Source organism: Panthera tigris, chromosome F3 (assembly GCF_018350195.1).
Source record: "Panthera tigris isolate Pti1 chromosome F3, P.tigris_Pti1_mat1.1, whole genome shotgun sequence".
NCBI lineage: Eukaryota > Metazoa > Chordata > Mammalia > Carnivora > Felidae > Panthera > Panthera tigris.
In genome coordinates, this window is record NC_056678.1 from 64677202 (window position 1) to 64697387 (window position 20186).

Genomic DNA, 20186 nt, shown 5'->3' on the forward strand with positions numbered 1-20186 from the left:
CATTTTCCCTTTCAGCACAGCATGTTATCCTAGTTTATTGTCAGCCGATATGACTTTCACCCTGGTAGTTTCATTTATTTAAGAATGTGGTTCCAATCTTGCAATGTCTCATCCTGGGACTGGGGATTTATGCTCTCCCATCCACATCCAGATCCGATTTGCTTCCTTTGCATGTCAAAGAAATGAGGCTGCTAACAGCCCCACACCCCGCCAGGGATCCCAGGATCCAGCTGAGACCCCTGTCTACCTCGTCCATCACCGCCAGCCCTTGTCGCTGTCCTTCCTGTTAGGATTTGCCGACAGCCTTCCAGAATGGAGGTGTCTCACTTAGGCTCTTTTCAGTCCACTTCCTCCCGTTGCTTTATAGAGGCTTTCTTGGGTCCTCACCTTACTGGCACACTTCTATGATATTTTAGACTCCGTGAGCAGATTGCGAGAAGTAATTTTGCCAGCTCTGGCCCTTTTGCGGGTGCCACTCACCGTGTCATGATTGTTTGCTAATACGGTTCACTCTTTTTTGAAAGCGTGGTCTTGGTGAAAGGACAGGGAACTTGTGTGTCTTTGGTATCCATAACCAGTCTCCCCTATAAGTTAAACAGTTGAGCCATTTCTGATCAAATTGTGATTGTGCCCCTCCCTACCCACCTCCTTGTTCTTTTTCCCCACGCATTCACGATTATTTCTTAGTTTTGCTTTGTTACCACTTAGGTTTTATCTTCTCCATTTTTCAAAGGAGGTAATAATTGGCAAAGGTGGAAAGGTGCAGCCGGGTGCTAGGCAGCAGAGAGGAAGAGAAAGACCAAAAGCTTGAATAATGTGGCTCCCCAGCCCCTGGAACACGGGGGTGTCGGTCATGATTAGAATTGCCTGTCACCACAGGTGCCAGAGGGGCACAAAGCGAGGCGGGCCAGCACGTTTTGTCCACTTCGCCGCCGATGGGCTCGCATATGGGTGTTTCGGCGCATCCTTCTGCGCACGACCCTTGAAGTTTCCCCGAGGGTGGAGTGCCCATTCGGAGTCGTAGTCAGCCAGTGAGGTGTTTGGGAACCGAGGAACATTTCGTAACTTTCTTCAGGGTGATGCGAGTGAGTGACATTTATGGAGCAAGGCTCGGTGCTAAATACTGCCCGGCACCGAGCTCATCTGCCTGTCAAGATTCAGTTGGGAGCGCTCTGCCCCACCCTGCTCTACCGGGGGTCTGCATTTGCATGTTAAAAGCAGCAGAGCAGCTGCGTCCTGGGGAGGGGGCTCTGTCTCCACTCCAGCTTGTTGAGATAGGAGGTCCTGGACACTGACGGGCTGCTTGCCGCGCCACAGCTTGGCCAGCGAGGCCCCGCTCGTTAGCTCGATGGAGTGTGCTGTCTCCCAAGATGGGCGGTCCCTGTGCCAGTACCCGGTGTTGGCTGACAGGCAGCCACTTGGCCTGGAGAGAAGAGGCTTGGCAGGGTGCAGGTTGGAGTTTGGAGGGGACTGGTGGGGAAAAGTCACTGACGATAGCCTCGGGTTACAGCTGAATTAGTCAGGAAGCAGCTGAACCGGCAAAGCGGGCGTGGCAGCCAGCAAGACGGGCAGCTCCGTGGCGCCGACTCCGTCACCTGCCAGTGGCTCGTCACCTGCCAGTGGCTCGCCACACGCTTCCCGCCCTTTGGTTTTGTTCTCAGCTCCCGAAGGGAAACGATCCTCAGGCCTGACGGCCGTTTGGGTTGCTCGAAACCGGTTTGCTGTCCTGGATCGGATGCATTCGGTGAGTTAGGGCAGAAAGGGGAAACTGATTTGGGAAGTGTGGGGGCAGTGGTGTATTGCATGAAGAAAGAGCACGTTCTCTTTCTCCTCTCCCCTGGGGAGCTGCGATCATCGTGCAGATACCACAGTCCCCTTGGGAGACAAAGAGCCTTAAAATTGACTCGATTGGCTTGATGGTCACTGTGGATCTGGGTTTGAGAACAAAGGTAAAGTCACTGTTGACAAAACAGAAGCCCAAAAATGTCAAATTTGAAAGCGGTGGTCTGGGTGAGGAGTAATTCCTTTTTTATCCTAACTACCCTCATTGGTACTTGAAGTGGAAGTGATCCTGAGCGAGAGAAACAAAGATCTCAAGAAAATATGTAAGCCCCAGCCCAGAAGTACCGTTCTCGCTCTGATCGATGGAGGAATTCGGGGGTTAGTTGGACTTCTCAGGGTATTTCAGTTGAGGGAAGAAACAGAAGCTGTCAGGGCCTCCAGAGAGGGTCTTGGTTAGGGTGGTCTGCCAAAATGGTGACCGGCCCGGACAGAAAACACCCGAACTTGGTTTATTTTATTTATTATTATTTATTTTTTTTTGAAAGAGTAGATTTAACGTTTATTTATCTTGAGAGACAGAGAGAGAGTGCATGCGCGTGCACAAGCAGGGGAGGGGAAGAGAGAAGGAGAAACAGAATCCCAAGCAGGCTCCGTACCTTCAGCGTAGAGCCTGATGCGAGGCTTGAACTCACGAACTGTGAGATCGTGACCTGAGCCGAGATCAAGGGTCAGACGCTTAACCAACTGTGCCACCCAGGCGCCCCCTAACTTGGTTTATTGAAACCAAGGGACAGTTGCTGAGGCGTGTTGTCAGCTGTCATCATCTTATGAGCACACATTTCCGATAACCCCACTTGTGATAATTATTTCAGCTTCTGATCAAGAATCTGAAGAATGAGATCACCAAAAAGGTACAGGTGCCCAACTGCGATGAGATCTTTTATGCTGGCACAGGAAACCTCCTGCTCCGAGATGCAGAATCCATCACGCTCTTTGACGTACAACAGAAGCGGTAACGTGTCAGGTGCCCTTAAGCAGACAGGCATGTAGTGGATGGGAGTGGACGTCTGTAGCGGGAGCTCTTCCCCCAGGAAGTTCGCCTCAGGCTTGACCACTTCTGTGTGTAACTCCGAGACTCTTTCTTGCCACTTTTCCCCTCTGTGATCACTGTCCATCCTGTCCGTACCCACTAGCGTTACAGTGAGGGCCTTATTTATCTGTTTTTGGAGCACTTACCTGAACAAAGAATGCTCTCGGCACTTAGAATCACGGGCACGTAGGGATGAGTGGCATCCTGTGCTTAAAGGAGCTTATAGTCCTCTGGTGAGATCAGACGTACACAAATTCCTGAGGGACAGGGAGTTGATGGCTGGGGTGGGGGGGGGGGGGGGGGGGGGTACGGGGGAGCCTACAGTGTGAGCCGAAGTGTTTCCATCACTCAGCTACAATACAGGGACTGTTTATTTGGTATTATTTTTTATTTTTTTAAATATATATTTTTTAGTGTTTATTTCTGAGTGAGAGAGAGACAGAAGGCGAGCAGGGGAAGGGCAGAGAGAGAGAGAAACACACACACACAATCTGAAGCAGGCAGGCTTCAGGCTCTGAGCGGTCAGCCCAGAGCCTGACAGGGGGCTCGAGCTCACAAGCTATGAGATCGTGACCTGAGCCGAAGTTGGACGCTTAACCGACTGAGCCACCCAGGCGCCCCTAGTTGGTATTATTTTAAGAAATTAGGGTTTAATTTGGTGATGAAAAGGATGTAGGTCGTAACCTGGGACTTTGGAGTCAGGTCCACTCACGTTCGCCTTTCTCTGTCCCAGGACTCTGGCATCTGTGAAGATTTCCAAGGTGAAATACGTTATCTGGTCAGCAGACATGTCCCATGTAGCACTACTGGCCAAGCATGGTGAGTCTCCCTTATACCCACCCTGATGTAGACACCAGTCCTGCGCTCCCATCCCTGCCAGCCTGCTTCACTCACCCTGTCCAGCAGAGTACTCATGCCCTTTGCCTCTTACAGCCATCGTGATCTGTAACCGCAAACTGGAGGCTCTGTGTAACATTCACGAGAACATTCGCGTCAAGAGTGGGGCCTGGGATGAGAGTGGGGTATTTATCTATACCACAAGCAACCACATCAAATATGCCGTCACCACTGGGTAAGTGAATTCTCTGATACACAGAGTGGGAGAAGGTAGCTTCTTAAAATCACTGTCCTGTCTCAAGGGATGTAACTGAAGTCCTCCTTGAACTTTTCTTCGTGGAAAATCTTTGGCGCATATGTGCTGGGCACAGCTGAACATTCTTTTTCAAGTCTTTAAAAAATCGTGACGTATGACTTGAATAAAGAAAAATGCGGAATATATACGTAGAGAATGGCAAATCGTCATATAATGAACGTTCCTGCCACCCAAGTCAGGAAACAGAAGAGTGCTGGCCTCCAGAGGCCTCTTGCCACCATGTGGTTGTTAATCACAACCGCCTCCGTTTCCCACCGAAAGATAACATTATTCTGACTTTTATGGTAATTTCGTCCAAGGTTTTCTTTGTAATTTTACCACCCAGTATGTCTTCAAATGATGTTTTAATTTTGCCTGGTTTGAACTGCATGTAAATCATCCTGAGTATGTTATTTTCGTATTTTGCTTATTTTGCTCTTATTTGGCTCCATATTTTGTTTGTAAGATGTACATACCTACGTTACAGCTCTAATTTACTTGTCTTCGTTGTTGTATAATATTCTGTGAACATACCACAGTTTATCCGCTCTGCTCTACAGGGCTATTTGAGTTATTTCTAGGGTTTTGCTACTGTGATAAAGTGTCCTCTGTGTTCTGGTGCATACACACACAACATTTCTCTGGAGTGTCCGGAACCAAATTGCTGGATCGTAGAGTGTGCGTCTCTTCACATTCACTAGGTAATGTGAAACTGCTTTCCAAAGTGGCTGTACCGATTTGCACGGCCATCAGCATCGTATCAAAGCTTCCTCGCTTGTCATCCTGGCCAACACTTGGCTTTGTCAGACTTCTTTCGTCTTTATGGTGGATCCGTGATGGCATCTCACTGTCATTTAGCTTTGCCACTCTCTGATTCCTAATGAGAGTGAGCAACTTTTCAGTTGACCACCCCTCAGGGTTCCCTTTTCTGTGAATTTTGTTCAGGACTTTTATCTGTTTTTGTTTAATGGGTTATCTATCCTGGTTATTTTAGGAGTTTTTCATATATTTGAGTGTCAGTCCTTTGGGCTACATGTTACAAATCTTAATGCCTCCTTCCATTGCATAGTTTGTCTTCTGATTCTTTTCATGATATCCTATCCTTTGATGAATAGATGTTGTTATGTTAATATAGTTGAATTTATGACTCTTACCTATTGTGGATATTGGGTTTTGTATCTTATTTGAGAAACCTTTATTGACTCCAAGGCTATAAAGGCGTTCTTTTGTATCCTCTTGTAGAAACTTTTTGTTGTTTTTTTGTCTACCTTGGGCGGGAGGTGGAGAGAGCATGAGTGGGGGAGGGGCATATAGAGAAGGAGAGAGAATTCTAAGCAGGCTCAGTGTGGAGCTCCATGCTGAGCCAGGCATGGGGCTTGATCTCACAACCATGAGATCATGACCTAAGCCAAAATCAAGAATTAGATGCTTAACCAACTGAGCCATCCAGATACCAGACACCCCTTTTATATTGTGTTGTAAGAACTTTATACTTTTTTTCGTTTTCTTTTCCCCTTTTTTTTAAAGTTTATTAATTTATTGTGAGAGAGCACGAGAGCACACAAGTAGGGGAGGAACAGAGAGAGAGAGAGAGAGAAATTGATTGAGAATCTGAAGCAGGCTCCACACTGTCAGCTCAGAGCCCGAGGTGGGGCTTGAGCTCATGAACCATGAGATCATGACCTGCGCCACCCAGGCACCCCTATACTTTTGTTTTTCATACCTAGGGCTGTGATCTTCCTAAAGTTGATATTTGTGTGTGGTGTGAGGGGCTGTGAGGGGGCTCAGTTTCAGGCTCAGCTGTCCCAACATCATTTGAACAGACCAGCCTTTCCCCCTAGTTCTGCAGTGCCTTCCTTGTCACACGTAAATCATGTTTACAGAAATGCAAGGACCTGTTTTCTGGGGTCTGTGCTTTAGGGGTCTTCCCACATGCTAGAGCAGATTCTCAGATCTTTCCTACTTTTATTTTTCTTTTAAGTTATAGGCTATTTTCTAATTAATTTTGCCTTGAAAGGGCAAGTTTTCGAAACGTTTTTGCCTTAAAGTATAAGTTTTAGAATCAGCTTGTGAAATTCCATGCGAAATAAAACAAACAAAAAGCCCTATTGTGATTTCAGTTGGGATTGCATTGAGGGCGTTTATTGTTTTGGACGTAATTGACATCTTCGCAATATTAAATTTCCTGGTCTGTGAACATGGTGTAGTAACTCTTCATTTATTTAGGTCTTTTGTGGGGCGCCTGGGTGGCTCAGTTGGTTGTGTCAAACTTTTGATTTTGGCTCAGGACTGATTCAAGGGTCGTGAGATCAAGCCCCATATCAGGCTCCACGCTGAGTATGGAGACTACTTGAGAATTTCTCTCCCCCTTTGCCCCTCTTCCCTGCCTTAGCACTCTTCTCCCTCTAAAAAAAAATTATCGGGTCACTGGGGTGGCTTAGTTGGTTAAGCATCCACTTTTTTTTTTTTTTAATTTATTTTGAGAGAAAGAGAGCGACACAGAAAGAATCCCAAGCACGCTGCATGCTGCCAGCACAGAGCCCAATGCAGGACTCCAACTCTTAAATTTGGCTCAAATCATGATCTCACGGGTTCGTGAGGTCAAGCCCCGCATCTGGCACCTCACACTGACAGTGTGGAGACTGCTTGGAATTCTCTCTCTCTCCCTCTCTCTCTATCCTTCCTGCACACACTCTCTTTCAAAATAAATAAACTTAAAAAAAATTTTTTTTTTAATTTATTTAGGTCTTCCGGAACATCTTTCAGTAAAGTTTTTAGAATTTTCTCCATAGAGATCTTGGATTTCTTTAGTTAGATTATTTTAGGCACTTGGCAGTTTTCAGCGCTATTTGTAAATGGATGGATATGGGGCGCCTGGGTGGCTCACTCGGTTGAGCGTCTGACTTCAGCTTAGGTCATGATCTCACACGATTCGCGCGTTCGAGCCCCATGTCAGGCTCTGTGCTGACAGCTCAGAGCCTGGAACCTGCTTTAGATTCTGTGTCTCCCTCTCTCTCTGCCCCTCCCCTGTTTGTGCTCGCTCGTTCGCTCGCTCTCTCAAAAAATAAACATTAAAAAATTTAATGGAAACTATCCATTTAAAATTTAACCTTCTGGGGCGCCCGGGTGGCTCAGTCGGTTAAGCGGCTGACTTCAGCTCAGGTCATGATCTCGCAGTCCGTGAGTTCGAGCCCCGCATCGGGCTCTGTGCTGACAGCTCAGAGCCTGGAACCTGTTTCAGATTCTGTGTCTCCCTCTCTCTCTGCCCCTCCCTGTTTGTGCTCGCTTGCTTGCTCGCTCTCTCAAAAAATAAACATTAAAAAAATTTAGTGGAAACTATCCATTCAAAAATTTAACTTTCTAAGTTCTGATGATATTTAGAAATATAATTAAGTTTCTAAATTGATTTCAGAGATCTTATTAGACTTTGATTTCTAGTAATTTGCCTTATTTTTGTAAGTAATCATAGCATCTGTGGGTAATTGACCGTTTGTTTCTTCTTTTCCAGTACTTATACTTTCTTGTATTTTCCTTGTCTTGCTGCACTGACCAGGATCTCCAACATAGTGTCGAATACACATGATGAAAGTAGACTTTTTCGTCTTGGTCCCAATTTAAAGGGCAAGCTTTCAGTGTATTGGCATTACCTAAGCTTGCTGTAGATTTCTTTAGAGATAGCTTCTACTTATCAAGGGATGTCTGTCCTGTATCTCAGATAAATACTGAATTTTATTACATAAAATTTTTTTTACTGCGTATACCGAGGTAGTCCTAGGATTTTTCTCCTTTTGTTGATTAGTGTAGTGAATTAAATTGATTTTTTAAAAATACGAGACCAACATTGTATTCTTGATACAGATCTAACTTGGTTATGATGTTTTACCCTTTCCTGATACTGCTAGTTTTAGTTTGCTAATATTTTGTTTTGGGTTTTTGCATCCACGTATATATATAAATGAGATTGGTCTACGACTTCCCTTTTTCTTTCTGTCTTTGCCAGGTTTTGGTATTGAGGTTGCGCAAATTTCATAAAATAAGGAAAATAATATACCTTCTTCTGTTCTCTTAGTGAGTTTGTAATAAGATTGGGTTTAATTCTTCCTGGAATATTGGGTAGAATTTGCCAGTGAAGTCATCCAGTGAAGCCCCCATCCTAGGACTTTCTTTTATAGGAGGATTTTTTGTGACTCAGTTTCAGTTTATCTTGTGTAACAGTTATAGGACTGTCGGGGTTTTCTATTTGTTTTTAGTCAGTTTTGGTAAATTTTACTTTTCTTGGAATTTGCTCATTTAAAAAAGTTTACGCCCACCCTCATCCTGCAGGAGCTCTAAGAATATCCCCTTTTTCATTCCTATTTTGGCCATTTTGTCTTTTCTTCTTAATTAGAGTCACAAAAGGTTTATTTTTTATTTTTTATTTTTTTTTAATATGTAATTTATTGTCACATTGCCTAACATACAGTATATAAAATGTGCTCTTGGTTTTGGGGGTAGGTTCCCACGGTTCATCGCTTACATATAACACTTAGGGCTCATCCCAACAAGGGCCCTCCTCGATGTCCATCCCCCATTTTTCCCTCTCCCACTGCCTCCCCCATCAACCCTCAGTTCGTTCTCTGTATTTAAGAGCCTCTTACGGTTTGCCTCCCTCCCTCTCTGTTTGTAACTATTTTTTTTCCCCTTCCCCTCCCCCATGGTCTTCTGTTAAGTTTCTCAGGTTCCACATATGAGTGAAAACATATGATATCTATCTTTCTCTGCCTGACTTATTTCACTTAGCATAATACCCTCCAGTTCCATCCAAGTTGCTACAAATGGCAGGATTTCATTCTTTCTCATTGCCAAGTAGTATAAACCACATCTTCTCTATGACTCATAAGAGGTTTATGAATTTTATTTAGCTTTTGCCTTTCTTGAACTTCTGTATTTTGTTTCTTTTTTCTATTTCTTAATTTTATGATTGGCTTCTTTTTTCGAAGTATACTCTGGTTTAACTTGTAAAGGAACAAATTTTTGAGTTGCTGGCTTATTTTTATTGTATTTATTAATTTTCCAATGTATTTGTATAGAGCTCATTAGTTTTCAGCGTTTCTTCTAATGCAGTATGTGCACTTAACGCCCTAGATTATACATTTTTAATTTGCGTTCAGTTTAAAATTATTTTTGTCTTTTACCGTTTCTCGTGTGTGTCAGACTTCACATCTCCCTCTCTTCCACTTCCACCTGTAGCTGCAGGGAGAGACTTCAGCTGCCCCTAGTGGCCCAGTGATTGTACGTCAGAACTTAAGATTTAACTTTCAGGCCTGATTCCTGCAGCCGTGTCTGTTAGCTCCCAGAGTAATAGCTTATGAGGAAAGATCAGACCATCGGCCCTATCTTTTCCCGCTTCATACAGAAGAATAAAAGCAGTAAACGTGGCATTTAGCTCTGCTCTCTTTTGAACCACTTCCTGTCTATACCGCTGTGCAAATGGCACTTGGCAGAAGAGCAGCGAGAAGATCCAAAGTCGTGTCCTAGGCTTGCTCCATGTCCTCCCAGGCTAGATTTTCCCCCTCGCTCGCCGAAGGTTGAATCCGCTGACTCCTGTTTGCAGGGACTACGGGATCATCCGAACTCTGGATTTACCCATCTATGTCACGCGGGTGAAGGGCAACAATGTGTATTGCCTGGATAGGGAGTGTCGTCCTCGGGTGCTCACCATTGATCCCACGGAGTTCAAGTTCAAGCTGGCCCTGATCAACAGAAAATATGATGAGGTACGAAACAAGAGGGCCCCCTAGGGGTGCGAGAGGGCAGCACTGCTTTCTCCCTGAGTCATGTCTCCTTCCTGCCCTGCCGCACCCCACACGTCTAGGTGCTGCACATGGTGAGAAATGCGAAACTAGTTGGCCAGTCTATCATCGCTTACCTCCAGAAGAAGGGCTACCCTGAGGTGGCCTTGCATTTCGTCAAGGACGAGAAAACTCGCTTTAGCCTGGCACTGGAGTGTGGGAACATCGAGGTGAGGGGGACGGGGTCCTGAGCCCCGCGTCGTCACAGAGAACGTGAGAGGGTGCGGGCTGCGGTGTGAGGGCATATTCCGGGCTTGCCTCTTCAGCGGGGAGGATGGAGTCTGAGGTGGTCCGGTCGTCAGATGGAGCTGTCTTCCTGTTGCGGCTTGCCCGTCTCTGCTACTTGCTGCCTCTGCTTCCGCCACGGCAATGCTACCGTCCTCACTGTCCGTTACTCTGAATCCAGTAGCCTCTAGCGTAGGAGCAACACGGCAGGGACTCTGCAAGTTCTCATTTCCTTCACCTTTTACTTGCCGATTGGCTGCTCAGATGAACAGGGCCTTAGGAAGTATTGGGACCTAGATGTACAGGCATTATTTTTAAATGGGGAGGTGGCTTAGGTACGTTGACTCTCTGGTTCTGAACTCCCTTATTACTTCTTATCTTTTCTAAAGCCCCCGGAGATCTTTAGACCTAGCAGGTGGAAAATAAGGTAGCTAAGCAAGAATTGACCCTGTGGAGTCAGCAACTGCTAGGAAATGATTTTGTTTGTCAGAGTAAATTTCTGAGGAGGAGGATGTGCGATGGGATTCTTCTCTCCGTGGAGCCAAAGGGATCCTGTTTGGGGATAGGATTTTCAGTAGAATTAGACTGAATGGTAGGCGTGATTGCAAGTGTAGAGAGTCTGTGGGAGATTTATGCAGAGGCGGATACTTCGACCATGGTCCCTGGTTTTGAGTCAAGGTACCCGCCAACCTGTGACCTCTGACCCTGGGGGTTCTTTAGATTGCTCTGGAAGCAGCCAAAGCACTGGATGACAAGAACTGCTGGGAAAAGCTGGGAGAAGTGGCCTTGCTACAGGGGAACCACCAGATTGTGGAAATGTGTTATCAACGCACCAAAAACTTCGACAAACTTTCTTTCTTGTACCTTATCACTGGCAACCTGGAGAAACTTCGCAAGATGATGAAGATTGGTGAGCCCCAGAAGCTAAGGGTGGGGAGTGGGGGCCTTGAGGGAAGGTGAAGGCAGGTAGAGGGGAGGAGAGAGGGAACTTCGGAAAGAAGACCTAACCTGGTGTCTTACTGACTTGATGCAGCTGAGATCCGAAAGGACATGAGTGGCCATTATCAGAATGCACTCTACCTGGGTGACGTGTCTGAGCGGGTGCGGATCCTGAAGAACTGTGGGCAGAGTAAGTAAGCATGCGGGACTCACCAGCTCCTTTGCGGCTTAGAAAGTATTTTCTCTTCGTGGTGAGTTACCCACGTATAGTGGTGAGGTATTTCCCTTTGTTGTGCATTTTTCCAGAAGAGACAGCATGCTCCTACCATGCTCAGAAGGCATGCTTCAGGGCCAAAGGGAGGTACAGCCAGAATATTCAGTCTGTCCAAGCACTCTTAGGAAAACAGTTAATAGTCAGGAGGAACTAGGAGGTTAGGAGGTTTTAAAAGGTCCTGAAGCAGATACTCTAGTAAATATAGTTGGTTAGAGGTTGTTAGAGTTTTTTGTTTCTTGTTTTTTTTTTTTACTTCAAGTCTGGAGGTTTTACTCATTCACTTAATTTGTTATAGTCGTGTTTTTTCAAGTTTATTTATTTATTTTGAGAGAGAGAGCACGTGCGTGCGTGCGAGTGGGGAAGGGCAGAGAGAGGGGGAGAGATTGAGAATCCCAAGCAGGCTGTGTGCTGTTAGCGTGGAGTCCAGCGTGGGGCTTGAACCCCTGAACTGAGATCAGGACCTGAGCTGAAACCAAGAGTCGGACGTTCAGCTGACTGAGCCACAGCCACCCAGGTGCCCTCTTATTTACTTGTTTATATATTCTCAAAGGGAATTTTCTGAGAACCCACTATGTACCAAGCACAGTGCTAGCATTTGAGATACGCCAAGAAACAAGGAAGATGTGATTTGGATGACGGTGCTAAGGAGTGAAGGGGTCAGACTCAGCATGTCTTGCGCGGGTGGAAACAATGTGATCTGTTGAAGGGCTGGATGTGGGGTGTGAGGATTGGAGTCAGGGACGATTCCCAGGTTCTTGTCAGCATCGATGCTAGAGCTTAAGGATAAGCGAGTACATCAGTCACTTGCCGCCGTGTGGCCAATTACCCTAGAGTTGAGCAGCTTAGAGCAACAAATGCACGTTACCTCAGTTTACAGCGTGGCTTAGCTGGGTACCTCTGGCTCACTGTGTGTCAGGAGTCTGCATCAGGGTAGGGTGTTGGCCAAGACTGCGGATGTCTCCGGCTCAAGTGGGGAGGATCCCTTCCCACGCTCCCTGCATGGCTGCAGGCAGTCCTCCGGTCCTTGCGGGCTGATGGCTGGGAAATGTCAACCTTCTGCCACACAGGCGTCTCCGTAGGGCAGTTTGCGACACGGCAGCTGGCTTCCCTCAGAGCAGGCAATGGCATCCAGGTGGAGGCCCCGCTCTTTGTATCCCAATCTTGGAAGTGGTATTCCGTGGCTTCTGCCACGTCCTGTTTGTTGGAAGCAAGTTAAGTCCATTCCACGGTTTAGGGGAGGGGATGGTGCACAGGCTTGAATACCAGGAGGCAGAGACCGCCGGGGGACATCTTGGACCCTCTACCACAAAGTCTGTTTTCTCTACAGAGTCCCTGGCCTATCTCACAGCTGCTACTCATGGCTTAGATGAAGAAGCCGAGAGCCTGAAGGAGACATTTGACCCAGAGAAGGAGACAGTAAGTTTTTATTTACGTGAGCGTCTGATTACAGAATTAACTCTGAGATCGGGGGACAGTTTAAACCCACAAGTGTCACTCTCCCATCTGGTTAGCAGGGGAGGCAGAGGAATAAATGAGGTCAAAGGAGGCTCTGTAAACTTCCCCACATGTTTGCTTTTAACCTTCTGCCTTTCAGATCCCAGACATTGACCCTAATGCCAAGCTGCTCCAGCCGCCTGCACCTATCATGCCATTGGATACCAATTGGCCGTTACTGACTGTATCCAAAGGCTTCTTTGAAGGCTCCATTGCCGGCAAGGGTAAGTGCCCCCCCCTCCTATAGTGTTTTTGTTGTCGTGTGTTTGTGTTGTGAAGAGCTGTCCTCCAGAGCACCCTCCGCTCTGGAGCAGTGACACGCCAGTCTGAGCTGTGGTACGTTTTTTTGGTTTTTTTAATGTTTGTTTATTTTTGAGGGAGGGAGGGACGGAGAGAGAGAGAGAGAGAGAGAGCGAGCGAGCATGCAAGGGAAGGGCAGAGAGAGAGGGAGACAGAGAATCCCAGGCAGGCTCCGTGCTATCAGCGCAGAGCCTGACTTGGGGCTGGAACTCAGCAACTGTGAGATCGTTACCTGAGCTGAAATCAAGAGTCGGATGCTTTTAACCCACTGAGTCGCCCAGGCGCCCTGTGTTTATGTATATATGTATGTATGTATTAATAAATAGATCGATGTATGTATGGATTAATAAATAGAGAGAGAGGCAGGCTCCATACCCAGTGTGGAACCCAATGTGGGGCTTGAACTCACAACCCCAAGACCAAGACCTGAGCTTAACCGACTAAGCCACCTAGACATCCCATGTTTTAAAAATTAAATAAGAGTATATGAGATGATTAGAATTTGGAAAATAGGGGGAGAAAAGAGAGTTGTCTTAGTCCAGGCCTCGGGCAGCCACTGTGACCACGTGGGTGCGTTTCCTCAGGTTTTAGCGTCTGTGTGGTCAGTCCTGCTCAGTATCTCATCATTCGTGAGGGACAGTGTTAAGGCACCGAAGCAGCAATCTCAGATTCTGTCCCGTGGGCGTTTGCAGATGTGTGCTACCACCGTCCCCCACTCCCACCCTTACCTGCTCCTGTTGTTTTGGAGATGTCTGCTGGCTTATTTTTCCTGGCGGACAGCCTAGATGGACCCCAGGGCATTTTGTGCCCAGCCCCGCCCTCTCCTCCGTCTCTGACCTACCCTGTGTCCCCGTGCCCTGCACACGCTGGAGTGGCAGTAACTTAGAGATCTCGGCAGGAGACTCCAGGAGTTGCTAAGTAAAAAACGGTTCAGGGGGTGGTGTTTGGTGTCAGCAAGGCCAGTTGTTCCCATCTCTCTTCCACTTCCTCTCTTTTTGAAACCTGCTGCAAGGTAGCATAGCGTCTGTACTGCAGAAGTAAATAATAAAAATACTCAGTGGACAGAGGCGTGGCATCTGCTTTTGTAAGGACGCAGCTTGCTTGCAGAAGAGGCCGGATCTCAGACTTGCCTGGCTATAACCAGCTCCTTTGTGTTCCTCTGTCTGTAGGCAAGGGAGGAGCCCTGGCTGCTGATATTGACATTGACACCGTTGGTACCGAAGGCTGGGGAGAGGATGCGGAGCTGCAGCTGGATGAAGGTGAGAGTTCTTCTGGGGGTCTCCTGGCAGGATGGGTGGCCTGGGGTGGGGCGACGGGTGGGGGCTGGGCCGTGGGGCGGTTCTGCAGGCTTCCAGACCGCGGAACCGACAAGGATCCCAGCTTTGGGCTTTCTTCGTGCTAAAATTCCGTCACTGCAAATCCGCTTTGAGCCTGGATTTTCCTTACAGATGGGTTTGTGGAGGCTACGGATGGCCTGGGGGATGACGCTCTTGGCAGGGGACAGGAAGAAGGAGGCGGCTGGGATGTGGAAGAGGACCTGGAGCTCCCTCCTGAGCTGGTGTGTGGGGTTCTCGCCCCAGGGAGGCTCCCTCTGGGTCTCCCTGTGAAAGCCGGTGGCCATACTGCCCCCCACCCGTCCCGAGGCCCCCAGAAGGGAGGGGGTGTAGATCCTCCCGACCTGATGCTTATCTCCCATCAGCCGGTCAGGCTGCAGCAACAGCAGCTTATGAAAAGGCAGCAAGCTTTGTCGTCTGAATTGGAGCTTTTGGTTTATCGTTTTGTTACTGGTGAAGCTGCCCCTGTTTTGAGGGTCTTCTCCCACTAGTGCCCCCCGCCCCTTCCTCCCCGGTCGAGGCTGGGAGCAAGGTCAAGGACTGTGTTTAGACTTATCAGAACAAAGTGCTTGAATAGCTTATGGATGACTGATGTTTTTTCTCTTAGGATGTACCCCCTGGGGCAGCCGGGGGTGCTGACGACGGGTTCTTTGTGCCTCCCACCAAGGGAACCAGCCCAACTCAGGTGAGCAGGGAAGCGCCACCCTGCGGGCATGAATGTTTCTGAGCTGGCTCTGCTGGACTCGTGTGTAAAGAATGTGGCTACTCTTCTGCTCTAGGTACAGGGGAGGGTACTTTGGAAAGAGAAGGGGCTGTGTTTCAGTTGGCTTGGGTTTTCTGTTTCTTGTTAGATCTGGTGCAATAACTCTCAGCTTCCAGTCGATCACATCCTGGCAGGCTCTTTTGAAACAGCCATGCGGGTAAGTCTTAGAGTAACGTTGGCTCTTGCGGAGTGTTTCTCGCCCGGGGTCCCCAGGGAGACGGTTGACTCCTCTTAACCAAATGGAAATTAACCTATGCACGAGGGCAGAGGCGTGCATTTATCGTGGAAACCCCGGTCTTGCCTAGGGAAGGTAGCCTCCTAAGGCCTTCTTCTACCGGGTGGATCTTTCCAGCCATCTCCCACCCATTTATAGTCTGCTTTCTGGCTCACATCAGTAAGTTAGCGCCCCCTCAGGAGCGGGTATGTTACAATATGTTACGATAGCAACAGCAGTAACTCCAGTAACTACAAATGCAACAACCGCTAACATTGACATACTGTGTGGCAGGCACTATCCTGAATGCTTTATAGGTATTACTAAACGAGGTAGGCCCTATAATTAAGTATAATTTACTGATGAGGAAACAAGTACAGAGAAGTTAAGTACCTTGCCCAAGGTTAGCTAGTTTTGCAGTGGCAAGGTCCCAATTTTTATATTTCTTTCCTCTTGTATTCTAGCTCCTTCACGACCAGGTGGGGGTGACCCAGTTTGGTCCCTACAAGCAACTGTTCCTACAGACCTACGCCCGAGGCCGCACCACCTATCAGGCTCTGCCCTGCCTGCCCTCCATGTATGGCTACCCTAATCGCAATTGGTAAGGCCCCTTGCTCCTGGCTTCTGTGTCTTCCACGTGGGGTGGATATTTCAGATGATAGCCTGAGGGACAGTTAATGGTCGTCCCAGAGGGGAGGTTTCCTAGTAGGAAGGAACTTGGGCTCGACACTCTGTGAGGTTTGGTTTATACATCCGCGTCCAGTTCCCCCACCTGTTTCCCCTTTGAGTCTAGCGGATTCCGGGTTATCCCTTTTTCTTCCTACTTTTCCAAACTTCCAGGAAGGATGCGGGGCTGAAGAATGGCGTGCCAGCCGTGGGCCTGAGGCTCAATGACCTCATTCAGCGGCTACAGCTATGCTACCAGCTCACCACAGTTGGCAAGTTCGAGGAGGCCGTGGAGAAATTCCGTGCCATTTTACTCAGTGTGCCCCTCCTCGTCGTGGACAATAAGCAGGAGATTGCGGAGGTAGGAGGGGGTAGCCCACCTAGCCCCGGGCACCCTCACGGTCTTGCCTCTGTGCCGTGACCTTGCTTTGCCCCTCTCTCAAGGCCCAGCAGCTTATCACCATTTGCCGTGAGTACATCGTGGGCCTGTCCATGGAGATAGAAAGAAAGAAGCTGCCCAAAGAGACTCTGGAACAGCAGAAGCGCATCTGCGAGGTACGATCTCTCTGGGCCTCTGCACAGTGCAGAGAGGTCCGCCCCTTCAGCCTCCATTAGGTCTGAATTCTTAAAGTCCAAACCCACATTTCAGTCTGGGGAGTAAGAGAAGTTTGGGCCTACTTCCCTGAGGAGAGGGTGTGTTTTTCTCCGCTTCTTCATTCCATTAGTCCTTCACACCCCGGGGGCAGAAGATCGCTCTGCCTCGTAGTCAGCCCCGTTTTCGTTTGCTTTGTGTTGTGTTTATTGCGTGGGCCGCAGCCTATAAATGACCTATGTCTGCTGTACCATCAGCCTGGCATGTGTCCCCCTCTCCGTCCACCAGATGGCAGCCTATTTCACCCACTCCAACCTGCAGCCTGTGCACATGATCCTGGTGCTGCGCACGGCCCTCAACCTCTTCTTCAAGCTCAAGAACTTTAAGACGGCTGCCACCTTTGCTCGGCGCCTGTTGGAACTTGGGCCCAAGCCAGAGGTGGCTCAACAGGTAGATGGGAACTCCTTCCTCAGGCATAAAGGGACCAGACCGGCTCTCACATGGAGGGAGTAGAAGCCAAGGCCTTTGCCTCTAAAAACAAAGCACTGATTAACAACATTCAACAGAAGGAGGCAACCGAATGCCGTCTTCTCTTTACTTAGTGGCAAGGGTGCTTCCTTTTGTTCTTGGAAAGCGAACTCGTAACTCCTTCAGACAAGGCACAGGTGTAGAGTGACCTGCCACCTAGAAGAGCTCCGCCTTCCCGTCCCTGAGCTCTGCTACCCGTTCCCACCGCTGCTAACCTCCGCACACAGGTCCCGTTACTTGGGGTCTCTGAAGGCATTCCTCCTGGGCGGTGCAAGCCAGTTTTAACCCTTTGAGTCCTGGCTCTGATAATCTCCAGGCTTGGTGGAGGACTGTGGGTTTAGATCCGTGGAACCACTGATACTGAGAAGGGGAGATCCTGATGCAGCAGGAGTGGTCGTAGTTGTGACCCCTTCACGTGTGTCTTGTCCAAAAGGACATACTCGTTCACTCGGTACAATGGCATCTCGAGTCAAGGAAGTTACTGAACCGTGGTGAGTTGTGACGTGCAGCTTTCAGTCCTCTTAAATAAAATACTCCTTCCCTCCCTTAGACCCGCAAAATTCTGTCTGCGTGTGAGAAGAACCCCACAGACGCCTGCCAGCTCAGCTACGACATGCACAACCCCTTTGACATCTGTGCTGCGTCTTACCGGCCCATCTACCGTGGGAAGCCAGTGGAGAAATGTCCACTCAGTGGGGCCTGCTATTCCCCTGAGTTCAAGGGTCAAGTCTGCAAGGTCACTACAGTAAGTACTGTCCTCTAGAAAGACATCCAGGATCTGGAGGGAAGAGGAAAGAAAGAGAAGATAGAAAGAAGCATGTTGGGTTTTTTTTTCTTCCGTTTTTGCCTCTAGCTCCTTGAGACAGTGATACTAAAGAAAACTAGAGCTTCTCCCCATTGCTGTTTACTGAGCAGTAACAGATCTTAACCACATACTCTGCTGTACTCACTGAGGAGTGGAGGGAGTAAGCTTTCTGGGCTGTGCACCCTCGCAGATTCTCTAACTTTTCCCTGTTTCCTTTTCCACAGGTGACAGAGATTGGCAAAGATGTCATCGGTTTAAGGATCAGTCCTCTGCAGTTCCGCTGAGGCTCCCTCTGGTGCGTGCAGGGTCAAACACCGTATTTTCCTCTAGAGAACCAATCTCTATATCCTAACTTCTTTCTTCCTCAGCTGCCCTTCAAATTATCGACATTGAGCTGTCCTGCCCTAAAACTTAATGTCCCTTTCTCCTCTTCTATGGTTAATCAAAATGTCTAGACCTCTCTGTCGTCTTGTCGAGGTGACTACAGTTGTGGTGATCTCCCTCCCAGCTTAGATCGCTCAAGGAACAGATGAAAGTTCCGTGATGAAACTTTGCCTACTGCATTCCTTCAGTGTTTATCTTTTCCCTCCCCACCACCTTTGTATCTTTCTTTTGGATGGAAGCCGGATGTGATAAATAAGGCCGTAACTTTTACTCAGCCACAGCAGACTCTTAGCCATCCCCCCCCCACGCCGTTTTCCTTGGGCATGTGAACTCCCAGGCAGGTACCCTGTGTGTGCCCAGGAACTCAAAAGTCTGAGAAGAAACTGGTTTCCCAAGAATGCACATCACTTTTCATTGGTTTGTTCTTTATAGCCATTGTTCTTGTGTTTGTTTCTCACACTTAATAAAGTAAATTTCTATGACAGTTTTGTGGCTCCATTTGTTTCCTGGACACTCTCACGTTCCTACTTTATGTAGCTGCCCCACCAAAGCAGATGTCTTTTTTTTCTTCTTCTTTTTTTTTACGTACAGAGAGTGAGACAGAGAATCCGAAGTAGGCTCCAGGTTCCACATTGTCAGTGCAGAGCCCGACCCAGGGCTTGAACCCACAAACCGTGAGGTTGTGACCTGAGCCGAAGTTGGACGCTCAACGGACTGAGCCACCCAGGCACCCCGATATCTTTTTTTTAATTACAAAAGTAATAAACACCCACTGTCTTTTTAAAAAATACATTTTTTTCATAGGATATATTAAACTGTGAGAACATAGCAAGTAGCTCCCCTGTTCCGTTACTGACAGCAACCTTTCCCCTTTTGCTAGTTATAGCCAGTACTTACTGAGCACCTACCGGGTACTTCTCACTGTTCTAGACGTTTTACAGGTAATACACATGTTACAGCGGTTACATTGGCAATACAGGGTTTTGCTTGTCGTGTGCTAAGACTACACTGGGTAGATTGGCATGCTGTGTTTTTGATTACAGTTTGTACTTTTCATTTTAAACTCCGTTTCAGGGGCGCCTGGGTGGCTCAGTCGGTTAAGCATCCGGCTTCAGCTCAGGTCGTGATCTCACGGTTTGTGGGTTCGAACCCCACGTTGGGCTGATAGCTCAGAGCCTGGAGCCTGCTTTGGACTCCGTGTCTCCCCCTCTCTCTGTCCCTTTCCCACTCTCACTCTGTTTCTCTCTCAAAAATAAATAAACATTTTAAAAATGCTGTAAAATAAGGTTTGGCAACAGCTTTCACTATACATTAGGCAGGAGGTGAATAAATATGGAAAGGAGGTGCTAGGAGTATCACACTAGTAAGGATAGAAAAGCAGAAGCAAGTTTAAGAGATGATGCAAAGGACAAACCATGTTTCAACTCCATCGTAGTTCTCTCCAGTTACCTGCAGTATTTTTCTTTTTTTTTTTTTTTTTACCTCCAGTATTTTTCTTATTACCTTGTTTATATTAACATAATAGTATAAAGCCAGGCGAAATACCTATAATATGTGCTTGATATAACTATAGTCCTATTGGAGACATACATGTAAGTGGGTTGGAGTTAAATGAGAAAGCCTGGAATAACAGGTGTTGGGGAGAAAGCGGTTAATCAGAGAAGGATTAGGTTATAGAAGCTTAGAATTGAAAAGAACTTTAATCTGAGGCCTAGAGTGATAAAGGGTTTTGAACAAAAGTACTTAGTTACGGGGGCGCCTGGGTGGCTCAGTCGGTTCAGCGGCCGACTTCGGCTCAGGTCATGATCGCGCGGTCCGTGAGTTCAAGCCCCG

At 47.7% G+C, this 20186-nt stretch overlaps 1 protein-coding gene across 1 annotated transcript in view; it reads left to right on the plus strand.

The window, feature by feature from the left end:
* The window catches only part of COPA (COPI coat complex subunit alpha), a 45098-nt gene extending 26261 nt beyond the window's left edge, over positions 1-18837 (plus strand). Inside the window, exons 14-33 of the mRNA XM_042975630.1 lie at positions 1662-1744; positions 2655-2794; positions 3606-3691; positions 3806-3944; positions 9598-9760; positions 9859-10005; positions 10781-10970; positions 11094-11189; positions 12601-12689; positions 12868-12991; positions 14237-14326; positions 14516-14625; positions 15009-15086; positions 15253-15321; positions 15843-15979; positions 16219-16405; positions 16489-16599; positions 16925-17086; positions 17715-17909; positions 18194-18837. Of these exons, the coding sequence (XP_042831564.1) occupies positions 1662-1744; positions 2655-2794; positions 3606-3691; positions 3806-3944; positions 9598-9760; positions 9859-10005; positions 10781-10970; positions 11094-11189; positions 12601-12689; positions 12868-12991; positions 14237-14326; positions 14516-14625; positions 15009-15086; positions 15253-15321; positions 15843-15979; positions 16219-16405; positions 16489-16599; positions 16925-17086; positions 17715-17909; positions 18194-18253 (2456 nt within the window). The 3' untranslated portion in view covers positions 18254-18837. The remainder of the gene's footprint in view (positions 1-1661; positions 1745-2654; positions 2795-3605; positions 3692-3805; positions 3945-9597; positions 9761-9858; positions 10006-10780; positions 10971-11093; positions 11190-12600; positions 12690-12867; positions 12992-14236; positions 14327-14515; positions 14626-15008; positions 15087-15252; positions 15322-15842; positions 15980-16218; positions 16406-16488; positions 16600-16924; positions 17087-17714; positions 17910-18193) is intronic.
* The last annotated feature ends 1349 nt before the right edge of the window (positions 18838-20186 follow it).